General features: G+C 36.0%; 1 protein-coding gene across 3 annotated transcripts in view; it reads left to right on the forward strand.

Moving 5' to 3' along the window:
• PHIP (PHIP subunit of CUL4-Ring ligase complex) overlaps positions 1-17,035 on the forward strand; it is a 119,198-nt gene extending 102,163 nt beyond the window's left edge. For 2 of the 3 annotated variants that reach the window (XM_075708380.1, XM_075708382.1), the window contains 10 exons: positions 1,703-1,823; positions 3,853-3,978; positions 5,905-5,977; positions 6,381-6,431; positions 6,730-6,879; positions 8,521-8,673; positions 11,124-11,287; positions 11,765-12,045; positions 12,356-12,517; positions 14,405-17,035. In XM_075708380.1, the coding sequence (XP_075564495.1) occupies positions 1,703-1,823; positions 3,853-3,978; positions 5,905-5,977; positions 6,381-6,431; positions 6,730-6,879; positions 8,521-8,673; positions 11,124-11,287; positions 11,765-12,045; positions 12,356-12,517; positions 14,405-15,048 (1,925 nt within the window). In that variant the 3' untranslated portion in view covers positions 15,049-17,035. The remainder of the gene's footprint in view (positions 1-1,702; positions 1,824-3,852; positions 3,979-5,904; positions 5,978-6,380; positions 6,432-6,729; positions 6,880-8,520; positions 8,674-11,123; positions 11,288-11,764; positions 12,046-12,355; positions 12,518-14,404) is intronic. The other variant, XM_075708381.1, reaches the window with a different exon arrangement.
• Positions 17,036-18,041: the final 1,006 nt, after the last annotated feature.

Consider the following 18,041-nt stretch of genomic DNA (forward strand, 5'->3'; position numbering starts at 1 on the left):
GGTTTCATGTGCTAAAAACACGTACTTGATTATTTTACTTTAGCTACCAGAATCTCTTGTTGGGATTAAAATTGCAAACTTTATGATGAACAGAATATTAACTCTTTAACAGGCAGATGGGGGGGGTTTATATACTTAGAGAATAGATAGCTATGTGTAGATTTCCCCTGTATTAGCCTTTTCTAATTCCCATTTTCTCCCCTACATTGCCTTAGTTGTGCAAAATGCTGAGGAAAAAGTAGTCAATTAATTTACAAAAAGCTGCTTGCTGTTTGGTTGTAGAGCAGTTACTCTTTACAGCTTCTGAAAAAATAATTGTTAAAATGTTTAACACATCACTGCAATATTTACACAATCAAAGATGGGTGTCTGAGATGGAGATCCATCAGTGAAATACAGGCTGAATCGTTAAGTCTTTTGTATGTTTTGTGATGAGCAAACTGTTTTAAGTCAACAGTCTTAGGTTTTGGGGTAACGATGGTCATAAACTAAATATCTAAGTTGTCACAGATAATTTGTTCTTTAACTGATTTTTTTAAGTGCTTGAAGCAAGGTAAGACACTTATGTAACTCTTGAAATACTTCTGATACTTAAATGTCCCACATTATGGCTTCTTTGGTGACATACTGCATAAGAAGTTTCCCTTTGCTTCCAAAAGAGAGGAAATATCCATACAGTATAGTAATTAAAATTACACAATTGCATTAAAAAAACTTGTGAGGAAGTGAAATCTTAGTTGTTTCCACTGTGTCATCTAAGAGTAATGGCTTTACACTTGCATTATGTTGTATGGCATACTGCTTAGTTTGGGATTTAACTACAGCACATGTGGTGCACGTTGGTACAAAGTAGCAGTTGCCTACTGCTACTGAATGAAAAGCATTCATAAGAGTAAGTAAACAGCTTTTAGAAGAAGAGCAGTCTGTTTAGCAACAACATATTTTCTGTTTTTAAAGACTTTTGAGAGAGACTTTAAAGGGTTTTTTATGGTTTTGTATTACGGTATGTTCCCTTGAGGTATAAAATGTTAGAATGATGTGTCTAAGCAATCATCATGCTTCTAAGCAGAGGAGGATAAAACCAAGTTTGTGTAGGTGCACAGACTTAAGTTGCTCAGCAGTCTTATAGCATTATGGTGGATTAGTTTTAGAAGGCTTCTTTGCTATTAGGTAGGGACAGGAGACTGTATTTCTATTTTATTTTGAGTGTGGATTTTCCCCATATCTTAATGAGATTGAAATAGTACTGTAACTTTTATGGTAAGAATTTAATGCATTGCTTTGTTTGAAGATGGGAGTGTGGCAATATAAAACCAAATGAAATGAGCCTGTGTTGTATATAACAATACTGAATTGCATGTCTTCATGTATGTATAATTTATACTTTTAAATCTACTTTTCAAGTGTGTGTATTTTGCATGTGCTTGCCATGTCTCTGAGGAGTGTGGTGCTTCAGGCACAGCCAGCTGGGTAGTCAGGGCAGTGATTGTACTTACAGCATACACCTCAGGAAGCACTTTTATATGTAGAATATCACAAATTGTTCTGAATATCTAGAGTAGTTATTGTTATTTTGGGGAAAGTGCTATGTGTTTCAAACATGAAGAAATAGCATATGTTGCGCGGGGGGGTGTGAATCTTGAAACTGCTAAGGGACTTCTGTGATACATAACTTTGATTATTTTGTTTTCATTCTGTCTAGATATTGCTTCTGCATTTGTGGCACCTGTGGATCTTCAAGCTTACCCAATGTATTGCACTGTTGTGGCATATCCCACAGATCTCAGTACCATTAAACAAAGACTGGAAAGCAGATTTTACAGGTTAGATTCAAGTCTCAGTTCCTGCTGTGAAATACTGCCAGCCATATTTTTGGTAGCTTTTTGTCTTGTAATACCCAACTAGGAAATGGGTACAGGTGTGCACTTTCCGTTTCTCCCATCTTCTATCCTTGATCTAGGTTTCCATTTTATAAAACTTATAAAAGGATTGAACATCTCCGAAATGTATGCTAGAATTACGTGGCATTCAGATTCCTGCTTATGCAAATGACTTGTTCCATGTGAGATTCAAATTGCAGGACCAGAGACTAGGTCAGTAAAATGACTTTTAGACAAAAGGATTAAGTTTCCACTTTACAATTTAAAAAAAAAAAACCTGCTTTTAATAAGAAAAACCTTAGAAATATGTCAAGTGTTTTTGTCCTAATGCGCTTTTTAAAAAAAATCTTGCATTATCACTTAAGAAGCTACACAGAAAAGAGCTTCTTAAATTATTGGCCTTGAAATTCTGAATTTTTGGACAGCAACAAAAATAAGTTTTAACTTTTTGACACTGTTTGACATTTTCCTAAACTATGACTGCAATTGCTGTATTTTTTTGCAGTAAATATTATCTGTAGGAGTATGCTCCTTTAAATTACTTCTGTTTCCTTTGGTTCTTGGGTTTCTAGTTTGAAAATCAGTGTCCCTCTAATACTTGTTTTGAATAAACATGGATAGCATTTTGTTTTGGGCCAAATTCTAAAGCTAATTTGTAGTACTTTGTGCATACTAACTGAAGATTGAATTCTAAATTAAAATCCCTTTTTCATTTTCAAAAAAGCCCATTTGTTATACATTATAATGCAATAATGCACATTTATTGTTCCATGTTTATCGTGTGATATAAGGTAATCCAGCTTTTGTAATGTGTCAGAGGTGGCAAGGACTTTTTGCCAGATTTTGTTTCTCTTGTCAAATGTGTAGGCAGTTATTTTTGGTAATCAGCATACCACCTTCAGTAAATCTGGTTTTATTGGTTTGTAGTATTTATTGCCAGGGCCTGGTTAGGTAATAAGCAACCAGCTTGTGGTGTGCTTTCCAGTGAAATCTTTTTCCTTTACCTTCTGCAAGAGGGATTGTTCAGATCACTTGTGATTTTGGTAGCTTTTCATGAGGTTTATCTTAAAACATTTTTTTTTTTCTTTTCTGAACCAGGAGCCTTAGTGTGCCTGTATGTTTTTAAAAAATGCAAAACAAAACAGAAATAAATGCGATCATTCCCAGTCACTACCAGCATTGTATAGAACTAAATGCTGGACCCATAAACATGATTAAATTGCATCTAAACGCTTATGCTATGCTAAACATGGTAAATGATCCCCTGCTTCACTCTACAAAATACTTGTGCAGCATTTCTTTTCATCATGTTTTGCTAGTATGAAAAGAGAAGATTCTATCTATTTGTAACTTCTATGCTGTCAAAGTTTTTATTTGAAATAGTGTGGGGGCTTTTTTATTGCATCTTTTTTTAGATTTGGATTTAATTTTTTCAGTTATTTTGCTTTCGTGCATCATTTTTCATAATGTTGTGGCTATTCTATAGTTAGGTCACTAAATCAGAGCTATGTGTGCAATTCAGATTGTTGTCTTATCTGTCAGAAAAAATGTATACTTTTAATAATTTTTTATTACTATTTTGTTAATCTTCAGCTGTGACTTAAGAGGTGATATAGGGTGGGTTATGTATATCATAAAGGAATACTAAAAGCTGAAGTGTCACAGCTGAATTTTCCCAAGGAGCATCAGCTGTATATTCTTAAAGCCATTTGTATAAATTGCCACAGGGCATAGTGTGAGAGCAGGAAGCCTGAAGAAGCTGCTTAGCTGCCTTCTGCTGGTCACGCAGGGCAATATATCGAACTGTGCATGTTTTCCAATTTAATGTTTAAAAAAAAAAAAAAAATGAATGGGATAATACATTGGAAGAAGGATGTAAGGCTTTTTCTCCTGTTTTATATACATTGCTAGAAATGAAGTCTGTCATTGTTTCTTTTTTTTAATCTCCCCTCTTCCCTCATTTCATATACAGGCGCCTTTCTTCATTAATGTGGGAAGTCCGGTACATAGAACATAATACTCGCACATTTAATGAACCTGGAAGTCCTATTGTCAAATCTGCCAAATTTGTCACAGATCTTCTGCTACACTTCATAAAGTGAGTTGCTCAGTAGGTCTGTTGTTATTTCTTTCTCTTATCAAGGTATTTAGCCTTTTCAGACCTGAATTTGAAAGTGAGATAGTTCTGCAGCTTGAATAAGCCTCCTGTCTGCTTTTGGGGCAGAAAAGAATAAAGCTTACTTGACAAAGAATACGTAAGTTTGCAAAACAAGATGAAGCTTTATAATGCATTGACTGGCATGGCATTTTATTTCAAGAGACTTCTCTGCTAAATGATAAAAAGGGGTGTGAGTATCTTCGTGGAGTGATAAATATATTTATAGAAAAGTTAGGAGTTCTAATTTTGAGTTTGAATACTGCCTATGTTAACATAATCGTGTGCATTTAATTCTAAAGTCCTTACAATTTATAATGTGATTGAAAATGGTGTTTGATATGCAAAATAAAAATTGGAGGCTTTGTAGTCGACAGAAATAGTAGTTGTCTTTCAAATATTCTTTTTTATTACTGTCTGTAGAAGACCTCAATGAGAAATGTTTCAGATTTCTCAGTCAGTTGAGAGTCAGTCTGCAGACCTAGAGTTGTAAGAAGAGCTTACTGAGTGTGTCCACTGCCTTGATTTGATTGCCCACAGTGAATGCTGCTGTTCCCACCTTTTGCAAGATACTTCATTAGTTTAACAAAAATGGTGACATTTTTAGTGATGTAGCTTCTCAGTGTTAAATTGAATCTTGTTCTTTATTTCGTGTGTTCTTAAAAACATTAGAATTGCATTATCTATTTGGAAATCTAGGACTTGGACTCCATACATAAATCTTTGATACCTTCAGTGCCTGTGATTTCTGATACTGGCTTTGTGAGTGAACAGTACTTAACTGCTTCAGATGTTAAAAGTTTTAGTGAAATACACCTTTAGGAACAGATAGGTATCTAAAGGGCTTCTCTATTACTAATTTTTTTCTTTAACATCTTTGTCCTACGTGGGTGTTTTCTGATTAATTAAGCAGCTCAGGGTTTTTCAAAGTGTGTGGTTTTAATTGGCTTAGCTAAATTAGTGCAACACTTGGATATTCTTATTTAATAATCGCCTATAGCTTGTGTCTATTAATATACTCATTTAAGTGAACTAGCAACGCATGTAAAGCCCAGACTTTTTTTTAGGGTTCTAACTGTAGGCTAGAAGGCCTAGACTATGGAAGGCAAATCCCGTGGTTCTAACAAGAGTGAAATTTCTAGATGCCTCTGAGAATCTAAGGCTTAGTCTCTAAGTTACCTAAGTCTTCTCAAAACAGAAAATGGCCGGGGGGGGAAGGTTGTTGCTTGATTTCCCAACGCCTTCTCCCCCTGTACTATGGATTACGATTCCAGTGTAGAGTTGGTGAGTGTTTACTCCTTTATTCTGGTCGTTTGTATTGCTACATAGAAGAACACCTTTGGGCTTTCTTTGCTATGTTATACAAGAATTGAAAATCTGTGTTTGTTTTGCTGATTTAATTATGCAGGTTTATATGATAACAGTGTTAGTTCTTACACAAATAAACATTACATTTGGAATGTCTTACATTGTAGGTTCTAATGTATTAAATTGCACTTTTGTACACTAAATCCACTGTAGTGTTTCTTACGAAGCTAGATGGGCCCCAGAGCCGTTTATGTGGTATAGTATTAGATTTTGCTAATGCTAATAAATTCATGGTGAAGGATTACGATTTTTAATTTTAAAACACTGGCACTGTTAAGTGGTCTATATTTTACAGAGTGCAGATAATATTTTACAGCTTTTTGAGCAGATGATTAGCTTTTCTTATTGCTGCAGTCTTCTTAGCATTCATATAGCACTAAACACTTTATTGTTTTATTTGGGAATGGCTTCGTAAACATTTTCCTTATCCTAGGAAAAATAGGGTTAATTCCATAATTGAAGATGGAAAATAAATGTTAGTGTGTATTTCTTTTTACACAGAGACCAGAGTTGCTACGACATAATTCCATTATACAATGCGATGAAGAAGAAAGTGTTATCTGACTCTGATGAGGTAAGTGGTTGTGTCTTACACATTGGCATTGATAGACTGGAGAAGTGGGACCACTGTCTCTGTCCTGCTGGGTACAAAAATACTGTTTTCAGTTGCTGTAAAGGAGTGGGGTGTTACTTTTCTGTCAATTAAATGTTTCTTTTTGTCAGCTGGGAAACTGGCTAAAAATCCAGCCTCCTCTCCTCCTTTAGTGCAGAGAGCTTTAATGGTTTACTGGAGAATTTAGATGCCTGTTAGACTTCTGAGAGGTTCTTGAAACTGACGGTCACATGAAATGCTTCCCAGAGGGACAGGGATAGAACTGTAAAGACTCAAATTGTAAGTGAAGTATAAAAGAACTCACCTACTCATATATGCTTATATTTTTTTAACCTTTTTATGCGACTCATTATCTTGCTCAAAGGAAGAAGAGAAAGATACAAATGTGCCAGGAACTTCCACTAGAAAAAGAAAGGTAATTTTTTTTTTTTATGTTTTATAGTCCTATAAATAATTAGAAATGCATTTATAAACAAAGGAATTTAGAACAGAAAATGTTTTTATTATCGTGTAATGTCAGCTTTTGGAAAGCTTTGAACTTAAAGTGATGTGGTGTTCTACTGAGCTGTTCAATCTAAAAGCATTTCTGTCTGTGCTGCTGCATGTTACAAATTCATTAATTAGAATTTATATCCTGCAGGATACCTTTTCCATCAGATTTTGTAAAAACAGCTGGTTTATTTAATATACACCAGACAATACTGTCATTTCAGGATCATCAGCCAAAGCGGCGGCTACGTAATAGAGCTCAATCATATGACATTCAGTCATGGAAGAAGCAATGCCAGGAGCTGCTGAACCTCATTTTTCAGTGCGAAGACTCTGAACCGTTTCGACAACCAGTGGATCTCCTTGAATATCCAGTGAGTATTTTAGAACAGGAAGGCTGGTTATAATCCAGCTGTTAGGTGCGGGGTTTTCTTTTTATTCAGCTGTGACCATTTTTCCAACTCTTTTAATTGAAACTTCAGGCAGCTGTATTGACAAAAATCTTTTCAGTGCTTGGTTGTCACCTGATAATAATGTTTATTGTCTTTTTAAAGTAATTTCAAAAGAAGTTGTACTTCTGCTCTCTGAAATACTTCAGTTGCAAAATGTTTTATATTTAGGGATGCCTATGTTAAGTAAACTACAGCTTTTGCAAGTAAGATGCATTTCTTAACTTTTCAGAGTGAAAAATGGTTATATATGAATCGCATATATTTGGTGGTTGTGTGTGACAAATGTTGTCATGGATCATTTTTTGTTTTCATTTCAGAAGTATAAAAACTAAAAGTAATTTTAATATCACAAGTCATCTGGGCTTGATGCAGAAAAAGTACCCACTGAAGAATTGTAGTGAACCATTAACTGTAGTAACAATTGCTTTCCCAAATTTGGTTTTCTGCCTGGGTGATTACACTGGAGTTCAGGTAGCCACAAGCAGCCATTTGTAACTACAGAATATTTTAACACAAAAGTCTTTTGGCCTTTTTTATTTAAGTTACAAAGCAAAGGTTTTGCATGCTTTCTGTCTAGCATATTGTAAGTTCTTCTTTAAAATATCACTCTAAGGTGATTAACTTGGGGGAAATTAGTCATCCCAATTAGAGACAAGAAATGCTTCTCTTTCAGAAGTCACTAGTAGGTCTGTCTTGACACTTCTGCAGCCATTGGGCACTGTAATTTTTTAAGTAACCTAAACTTTATGCCGTGGCCAGCTACAAGTGGCCATTTGTGTTTGAGATGCTCAGATGAGCTGATACAGAACACCTTACTAGGCTTGGGCACAAAACAGTGCTCCCTGGTGTCACAAACCTGTTTAATGTTCAGAGGCACTCACACAGGTTCTGTTTGCTCTGATGGATTAAGTTAACTTTTTGGTTAATTTTGCTATTTAAGCTTTGTGTCATACAGATATTCCTCTGTTTCTTCCATAGCCTAGAAAAAAAGTTCTGGCATTGGCTTAAACAGGGTCCTATTTAAGCCTGTGGGGTTTTCATTATTTTAGTATTACTTTCCTAAATTGTCAGGTCTCCATTTGGGAAGCTGCTCAGGTTTCAGCAGGGATGTGCTAAGCCTCTGATCAGGTTCAAATATTCAAACTTCATATTTTAAAGCTAATGTGTAAAACAGTATTAGGCTTAGTACCAAGTTTGAGCTGTTAAGCCACGCAGAAAGCTTGTAGTCACACTTCCATATCATGGGTATCTTCACGACAGTGTGTTAGTAATATAATGCTTAGGACACAAAATTTTTTGCTCTGTATTTCAGTAAATCTGTTTACAAAATGAATTAAATCTTGTATCATTTAACTTCTAATCTTGATCCTGTTGAGTATACCTGCGAGGAGTTATGTTGTGTATGAGTAGAAAGGAGCAAAATATCTTTAGCAGTCTTCCATACCTATTTAAAGAGGACATTTGGTTTAAACAGGTTTATCAAATGCATCCTAATGAAAATGATACATTAAGACTTGGGGGAAAAAAAGAATTGTAATACATTGCTGTGCTATTTCTTAACAGGATTATAGAGATATTATTGACACTCCTATGGATTTTGCTACTGTTAGAGAAACACTGGAAGCTGGCAACTATGAGTCACCGATGGAGTTATGTAAAGATGTGAGACTTATTTTCAGCAATTCCAAGGCCTATACACCAAGTAAAAGATCAAGGGTAAGACTTTATTTTCTTTTTGTTGTTGTTGTTTGAAAGAATACCTGTATCTGAAAAATACAGGACAGAAAAACAGAGTGTGCAGTTGATTACTTTAAAAACAAGTTTAATTGTTTCTGCTCTTCAAACATGAGTATTTCTGAGAAAGTAGTATGGCTTTGTATTTTAAAGGAAAGGAATGTATGCTGTTCAAATACCTAAAGTTCTGATGTTCTGCAAGTGTGTTTCAAAAGTAAATGCTTGAAAGTGGGTCTAAAGGGAGAGCCACGCTGAAGGGAAGATTTGCAGAAACATGATTGTGGGTACAGTAGTGAAATTTAACTGATATTTTGGGGAAGCAACTAGATTTTCAAAACACGCACGCGTGCATACACACCCCTCCCACACTCCTCCACTTTGGAGGTTGCCCCAAACGGAAATATCCAGGTATAGAGAGTAAGGGATAATGAAATTCTATGCTGCTAACCAGGATGCAGTGAGATTGTAATGAAGCACAGAACTGTTTACATAAAGCATGAGCCTACGAAGCCATTCTTACTGAGCTGATACTGAAATGCCCTGCCAGTGGTAGAGTTAATAATATTTTCTCTCAAATTGACTTGTAGGTGCAGTATCTGTTAGCAGTGAAAGTTATAAATGTATACTTATGCATGTTCAAGGCTTCTGTGTAGCTTTTCCTCTACTAATATGCATTAGGTGTTAGACTAGAATTATTAATAGCTTTCATGTTTGGCTGTTCAAAATAGCAAATTAATCATCAGGACTTCATTGTCTTAAAACACAGGGACAGATTCCTTAGTAGGTGACTAGCAAGAGGGACTGATCAGGATTGATCTGTCTTCAGTCAGTAATAGACAATCCCACCCATGGTTTGGGCTGCCTAAGAATCAGTCTCTTGTCTTTCGATTGCACCAAAGGGCAGGGCTTTCCAGACAGGTCTGGATTCTTTTGTGGTTTTTCTTTTTCTTCTTGATCTTTTCAAACCAAGCTAGGAGAATGCTTGACATTATCTTAGCTCTGTGTGGTTTCACAGATTCTTCTGACATTTTCATATTTTTTCATGTTTCTTCCAAACAGACTGGTATGGTAGCAAACTTGTAGCTCTTTTTTTAGAAGTGGAAGGTTCTGATGTCAAGAATCTTTTTATTCCAGAACCTATGTACTTTCAGTGCATGAAACACATAGCTGTTGAAAGGTGATGTTTTTACTCTGACTCGTCATTCAGTGATATTTTTAGCATTTTACTTTACATCACTGATGCTTACTTGAAGAGTAAACCTAAACCTGACAGCTTTTTTTTTCCTTGGCACATTAGACATATATTTTTATATAGCTTTTTTACATAATTTCTTACGAAATCTCTTTGGATGTCCCCTCCATGCAGAATCTGTCACACTGTTTAGTCTGGCACTCAGATAGTTTGTCTGGTGTGTCATTAGGTAGGCAACTGTTTAACATTGTCTTTGTATTTCATATTCTAAGAAAGTGCTGTGTCCACTCTTGAAGTATCTAGCCAGTTCACTTCCATGTTTTTTGTTTCCAGAATTAATAGCAACTGTGCTCAAATAATTATTTGTGATCTAAACTGAGTTTGATTGGGTGTCTCTGTAAATCATACAAGGCTGTGGCAGAGGTGCAGAAGGTGTGCACCTACATGTCCTAGCTAGCGATAGGACAAGAGGAAATGGGCTTAAGCTGCGCCAGGGGAGGTTTAGACTGGAAATTAGGAAAAATTTCTTTACGGAAAGGGTGGTCAGGCATTGGAACAGGCTGCCCAGAGAGGTGGTGGAGTCACCATCCCTGGAGGCGTTTAAAAAACGGGTAGATGTGGCACTTCGGGATATGGTTTAGTCTGGTCTACCCTTGATTAGTCTAGAGTGGGCTTGGTAGTGTAGGTTAATGGTTGGACTGGATGATCTTAAAGGTCTTTTCCAACCTAGATGATTCTATGATTCTATGATTCTAATTCTAATACATTTATTGTACCTGTTGCAGCCAACTCACTGGTAGTATCAGTTCCTCCATAAAAGGAATAGACTGATATAAGGATATAGGATATAAGGATGCAACTTAATACAGAAGAAAATTAGATTTCTTGACTCTAGGTATGATACAGTAAAATTCCGTTAAGGATCTCTCTTTGTGGTTTCTGCTGAAGCTAGAAAGGGATCTGGAAAGGCAGTTGAAAAGTAACCGTTGAAAAGGTGGCTTTTTCTATTTTTTCCTTTTGTGTGTGATCTTCAGTTGTAACATACTTCTCAAAACTATGAGAATAGTTAAAGCAAACCTACACATGGATTAGTGTAAATTACTTGAGACAGACTAAATTTCCTTAAAACATTTCCATACTAATCGGTTTACTTTTCTAGCTATTGTCCAATGATAAATAAGTAAAATGATCCTTCGGAAAAGTATAAAACTTGCTTGTTTACGGGCTTTTCTTTTTTTAGATCTACAGCATGAGTTTGCGCCTTTCTGCTTTCTTTGAAGAGCACATAAGTTCTATTTTATCGGATTATAAATCTGCCCTACGCTTTCATAAAAGAAATACAATAAAGAAACGAAGGAAAAAAAGAAGTAGAAGCAGCTCAGTTTCCAGTAGTGTTGCATCCAGGTACATTAATTCCTTTACAGTATTCATGAAATGCTGTGCAAGTCTGACATACCTAAACAGTAGAACTTGGTGTGGGTTTTTTTTCTTAATACTTCCTTTACTATTCCTTACATTGCAGAATGATAGCTTTGACATGCAAGTCCCTATGGTGTGGGAGAGTTTTAAACTTTACCTAGAGCTATACTAGTGCAAGTGCTTAAAATTCAGATAACTGCTAAACATGTACAGTAAAACAGCATCGTTAGGATAGTGATGGTATCATGCTTTGTCATATAACTATAGCATTTATTGTAAAGATTCACTTTTCAGAGGCTCACAGCTACATGAATTTCCCCAATAAATGTCGTATTTTTAACGTATTTCATACAGAGATGATTGTTTTACTCCCCCAATCTCAGACACTCACACTTAATTTTATTTATTCCTGTAAAATAAAAAAGTGGTCATCCAGGATACAAATTGTTACTCCTTTTGCAGCCCTGAAAGGAAGAGGAGATTAATAAAACCTCAGCTGAAGGCAGAAACTTCTGCCACCTCTTCATCTTCTGCACCTGCACGGTCAACAGCACTGAGACACGCTCCACCTCAGATGAATGGAAAAGCAGCTGAAACCTCTTCCCTTGTGCGGACTAGAAGCAATAGGGGGATAACAGATCTGGCTGTTACAGAGCAACCATCTACGTCTTCAGGAGCAAAGCCTTTAACAATAAAGCCTTTAATTACAAAGCCTAATACCACTGCAGGGTCAGGAAAGTCAGGCAAGTTGGGGTTTTGGGTTTTTTTTTTAAGCTGTGAATGTTTTTAAACATAAAACTTGCTTTTTGGAAATCTAATGTATTTGTCACAGTTAAGACTGGTTCCGTTTTCAAGCTGCTGGGCCTTTGAGGTTCTTCAGAGGAAAACTGAACAAGTTAGGTTATGCTGTTTTATCCAGGAAGCTTTCTCACTTCTAGATCACTGATTCAAGTTGTTTGTTTGTAGTGGAACATGACTTTTAGCCAGATAAGATTGAATGTGGTATAAACTACTTAACTTGAATAATTTTTTTTTTTCTTTTTGTCCTTCTAGTACTGGAGAATTCAACCAAACATTCCAAGAACCAGAATATTGTATCTATCCCTAGTCAATCTGATTATAGTCATAACACTAGGAATAACTCCACAAAGGAAAATCCCGAGAAAGAGAAGCAAATCAAGCGCAAAGTAAAATCTTCCACTGTTAATCAACAAGGTACGGAGTTTCTTTGGAACTTCCCCCCACACCACCTAGTTATTGATGTAGTGGCTGTAGTGTTGTACTTCAGTTATGATAATTTGGGGTGGGGGGGTGAGTACATGTTATGATTTAGCAGAATAGGGAAGTCTAATGGGACAATTCAGTCACAGTTAGTTTCCTTCTTGATAAATTAGCACGGTTTTGACTACTCTTAACACCATTTCCATGGTGTGATAACTGTGTTGTCTAGCCAATTTTTATATGTTAACATAGCTGTACCTTCATTTAAATTATTTCAAGGGTCATGTTATGAGTTCTCAGATCCCAAAGCAGACTTCTGCAGGGTCAGACTTTAAACCCTGGGGGTTTTACCTAATAAAACTTACATGGGTTATATTTGGGTCAGTAATGCTGAGTGTGATGACACTCTCCATGACCACGAGCATAAAGGTTAGAGCATCCTGGCGGCAACTTTGTTCTTTCGTTTTTTGCTACAGCAAAATAGAACTACACAGGGTTTACTGCTTCTGTTTAGTGTATTTGTATGGATTGATAGGACCTAGTTTCATGTAACGTTCTGACTGAACTTGTTTGGTCTTCTGATGTCTGGATACCTTAAAACTCAAAGTGTCTGTGGAGACTGAAACAAGATCTCCCAGTCAGCAGCTTTGAACTGTTATGAAGCTGCTGTGACACAGCTAGATCCATAGAGCATCTTTTTTCTGGAGATGGAGAAACAGTAGTCTGCGAATTGGGCCCCACCTAATTAATCTGGTTAATCCTTGTAGTCCTCCTCTCCCTGAGAATTATCTGTTCTTTCTTACTCTCCCGTGCTTCTGAAAAAGCAGCTTGTGGTCTGATAAGTTATATCATCTATCCATTCCTTGCAAGCTTTCTCACAAAGGCCTCAGCTGTTACCACGTTGCATGGCCAGATAAGCACCCATTGTACGACTGGATGTTTGGTCACGTCAGAGGTATCTGAATGTTGTTGACGTGATCCTTTCTCTCCTGCACATCCACTTATATGACGGTGGAGGCCTGCGCTTTTAGTGCGTGATGGGGCACAGTTGAGCACAGCAGGAGCTGTGCGTGGATGTTCCATCAAAGGACTGGATGAACTATCATGCCAGCTGTGAGTTGTGAGTCTGTTCTGGTCATGTTTAGGCAAGGGCTATGGTATCAGAACATCTCCATGAGAGGTTCTGTGACATGCCTCACTGAGGAAGTTGAGTACCACTCAGCTAAGAAAAATTCGTAGCCCATAAAAGTCTCCAAGCAAATACCTTCTTCCATGTGTCTGTTAACGTGAGAAATCTGTGCAAATTGCACACGCTTTTTTTTGTTAGTCTCCCACGTTACTACCCTTTTCCTCGCTTACTTTTGAAGTAACACTGGTCTAATGAACTATATTCATTATATAGGATGCTATAAAGGATGCTACCTCAGGCTGAAAGAAACTTTTTCATTTCTCCAGAGATGACCTGCTGTGGAGCATTCCCGATCCTTGCAGCAGTGCTTCTTGAGCAGCTTTTTGCTGTTGCAGATACCAAACAGGAGTTTTTGTCCACTGGTGGTGTATCAGCCAAGAAAAACACTTGAGCTGTTCCTTTTTTTCTTCTGGGTTTTCTTTTTTTTTTTTTAATGGGGCTTTTTTCCATTTTTTTTCCCCGTTGTTTTTTTCCTTCAAGCTACTGTGAGCTAAACCCAACAAGAAGTTAGTCCTCACTGCATACTGGCATGAAAGTCTTTGAGCTCAATTCTGGGTTTCTTAAGATTTTGACAGACTGGCAATCACTGTGAATCCATTCAGATATTTTAGTAAGAGTTTTTTATTAAGGTAATGTGAAAATGAATGGAAATGCAAATCTGTTACTTGATAAGTACTCTCATTTCTTTACAGCAGATTGCAAGAATAATGCTTTGGCATCAGGAAGCATTCAGGTAAATGGACACGGCGGACAGCCTTCGAAACCTCCAGTTAAAAGAGGTCCTGGACGGAAACCGAAGGTGGAGACTAATAACAGTAGCTGTGAAGTGGTGCACAAGAAAAGAGGCAGAAAACCAAAAAAGCTACAAATTGTTGAACAGCAAAAGGTTGCAGAGCAGAATACAATCCAGACCGCAAGGGATGTACCAGAAGAAGCCTCTGCTTCTACTGCATGCAATTCTCTTTCTGAAAATAATATGAAGGAAGACTTGTTACAAAAAAAAGGCCGTGGGGGTAGAAAGCCAAAAAGGAAGATAAAGACCCATCAGCCAGGCTCGGACCTCTTAGTTCCTGCGAATGTTAAAATGCAGACAAGAAGCAGGAGGAAAAAGATAGATGAGCCTATGGAGGAGGGGCCTGAAGAGCTTAAAGATTCTGAACCTCATATGAGAACTAGAAACCAGGGTAGGAGGACAGCCTTTTATAATGAAGATGACTCTGAGGAAGAGCAAAGGCAGCTATTGTTTGAAGACACCTCCTTAACTTTTGGAACATCTAGCAGAGGCAGAGTCCGAAAGTTGACTGAAAAAGCAAAAGCTAATTTAATTGGTTGGTAATTTTTACCAAGGGTTTTACTTCAGAATGCTATGAAGCAGGTACAGTTAAGGAACAGCAGAACAGACTTCTGCTTCCCTGCTGCTATTATGGGTTAGAAGAATATGTTCTGATTTGGGGAGAAAAATTTAGCAAAAAATAAACTGAAAGAACATTCTTTGAAAGAAATATATATTTTAAACTTTTGCTATTTATTGCCCTCCAAATAGGTTATGCATTTCAACAGTCATTTTGTTCACAGTTGAGAATAATTGAAGCAATTTCTGACTGATGTATGGAGTTGAGAACTACTCCGCTCCAGTAGTGCGTAGTAGCTCTACACAATTAAAAAAAGGTGATAGAACTTTTAATGCCACAACCTGAAAACAGAAGTCTATTTTTGACCAAGCAAGGTACACTCTGATTGTAAAGTCAAGTTGCCTAGGAAGGCAGATTTTGGCAAAAAGTGGCAGTAAATTCACTTACATTTCTATTAAATACAAAAAAACCAAACTTTGCTAATCTGAAAATGCTTAATTTCAGTAGTGATGGAACGTTCAACTGCAAAAGAGGCCTAGCACAGGCTATTGGTTTATCCAAGTTCTGCCAAACATAGCAAAAATGTAATCACAAATATATATATATATCCACATTGGAAAAAGTTTGACTAATGTCTAATTTTTCAGACCTTGATTCTTGTATCAATCACTAAATCTCTGTTTATTGTGCCAAAGACTGAGAATCAGTGCAGTGGAAAGCCTTTTTTCTTTTTTGAGTGTCAGTACAACATACCATTTGCAGTGATAAAAGCTGTGTATTGTTTTAAATAGTAAGTTGTTAACATTGTTCTGAAATGTATCCTTTTTGGTACTTTTGGTAGAAAATAATGCACTGGTGGGGTCCTTTGACAGAGATGATTTAGACAAAATGTATAATTGGTTAAAGGATTCAAGGAAATTACAGGACAGGTATGGAATTACGATGTTTACTTTCTGATCCGGATTGATTGTTGTTTCTACAACTTTAGGCATGCTTAAGGGGCTAAAATGACCTACAAAGAAGAGTGTATGTGTATATATTAATATATACATAAACACATACATATAAAATATTACCCAGGTATAAATTTTTTTCAGGATTTTTTAGATAGCACTAGAATTGAAAATAAATTTTAAAATGTCATACTTTATAGTTTAATTTTAAGGGGAAGATTGGTTATTTTCAATTATTAAGGTTAAAAGGCCAAATCACTTTTTATGCAATCATGTTTTATACAGTGGTCTCATTGCACATTGTGTTTTTCTGCACTTTTTATGGTATATCACGCTGACATAAGTCAATATACACCCTAAAGAAAAATTCCATTTAATGATTGTGCCTTGTATTCTATTATTTCTTGCATCCTTAGTAAAATTAAGTTGTCTATTGTAAATGATAACTATATGACTTAGGGGAATGTATTGTTATATGTACTGCTCTGGAAAAGAAAAGCAGTTATTTATTTGTTTATGGTACATTTAGTTATTTTATACCTTTACAAACAAACTTTAATACCATTTTCTATCACTTAAAGTATTGTCCAGTTTTAAGGAAAAAATACAGAAGTAGTCCTACCTTCTGAGATCTGGTATGGTACAAAAATGTAACCAAAATTTTCTGGTTATACGTTATTTTGGAAGTTTGGGTAGTGTGAAAGGATTTTTTTGTGTGTGACCCTAACTTAGGTGAAAAAATAAACCTGAAATGAAACCTCAATTCTGTACACCCTTACTTTATAGTAATTTTTTTTCCTTTACAAACATCATCTGCAATATCTGGAAGGGAGGGCATACAGAATTAAGACCTTAAATTTGCACAGATTCTGTATACTTATTTGAGGCCTAATTCTTCACTCTTTATTTTCTGTTACCAAAAAAAAAAGCTTAAATGGGTCAACAAAGAACATTGGTATCTGACACCAAGAGGAACAGAAATAACGCTGCTGTGGATAGCAAGTTGGTATCCACGGTACCTGGTGCATTTTGCTACAAAAAATGACTACAATATTTTCCAGATCCCCTTTGAATGGTTAGGGATATGAATTTGGGGAGCAGGGGTTAGTTTGCATTTCATTTGTTGGTATATTTATTTTTCCTAACAAGTATTTATCATTCAGTTATAATGGAGTCACTAAACACGTGGTAGGGTAACAAGCTATGGTCGCACAGTTGCAATACAGCTTCACAATTCAAAGCTAATTGATTCTATTTGTTAATTTTGTCAAATCTCACTGATGAAGGCAATCATTTGAAAATGTGTAATTTCCTGATGTTATCTGCATTGTAATATATGAAATAGATTATATCTAAAATTCAACTTCTGTATTTACTCCGTTTGTAATAATGTTTTATATGGCATGTTTATGTATATATTTATATATTGAAAATACCTTGTATGTAAGTTTTGGAGACTGAAATAATATGCGCTCCCTTAACAGTAGGTAGAAAACCGTACATCTTCATTTTACAAGAATAGAAGGCCTTACCTGCAGAACATGGGTACTGCTTCCCACCCATTAATATTGGTGACTTTAGCCAGTATTTTTTTAATTCATGCTAGACACATTAATGTTTTTCCTTTTAAAACAAATTGTGGATAATCTGGGTCAAGTTTTTTTATAGAAGCAACACTAAAAATTTACTAGAAATTAATACCAGATTTATTTAAAAGTTACATTTTTATAATTTAATTTCACTAGGTTGCAAACTTTATTTATGAGACTTTAGTCACCATCAGACTGTGCGTTTTGGTCAAGGAAAAATGTGTTATTTGAGGTTGTTGTGACATACTGTACCAACACAGAAAAAGAGCTTTTGACTACAAAGTCTTAAGTTTTTAAACGTGAGCAATAAACTATCGGTCAGTGTTCTGAAATAATTTAAGAACTATAGTTATATGCATGTTTTATAATGCCATCTCAAGTACCTAACAGCTGGTTCAGAAAATGGAGTATCAAAATCTCATGTGCTTGTTTCAC

Source organism: Pelecanus crispus, chromosome 3 (assembly GCF_030463565.1).
Source record: "Pelecanus crispus isolate bPelCri1 chromosome 3, bPelCri1.pri, whole genome shotgun sequence".
Lineage (NCBI taxonomy): Eukaryota > Metazoa > Chordata > Aves > Pelecaniformes > Pelecanidae > Pelecanus > Pelecanus crispus.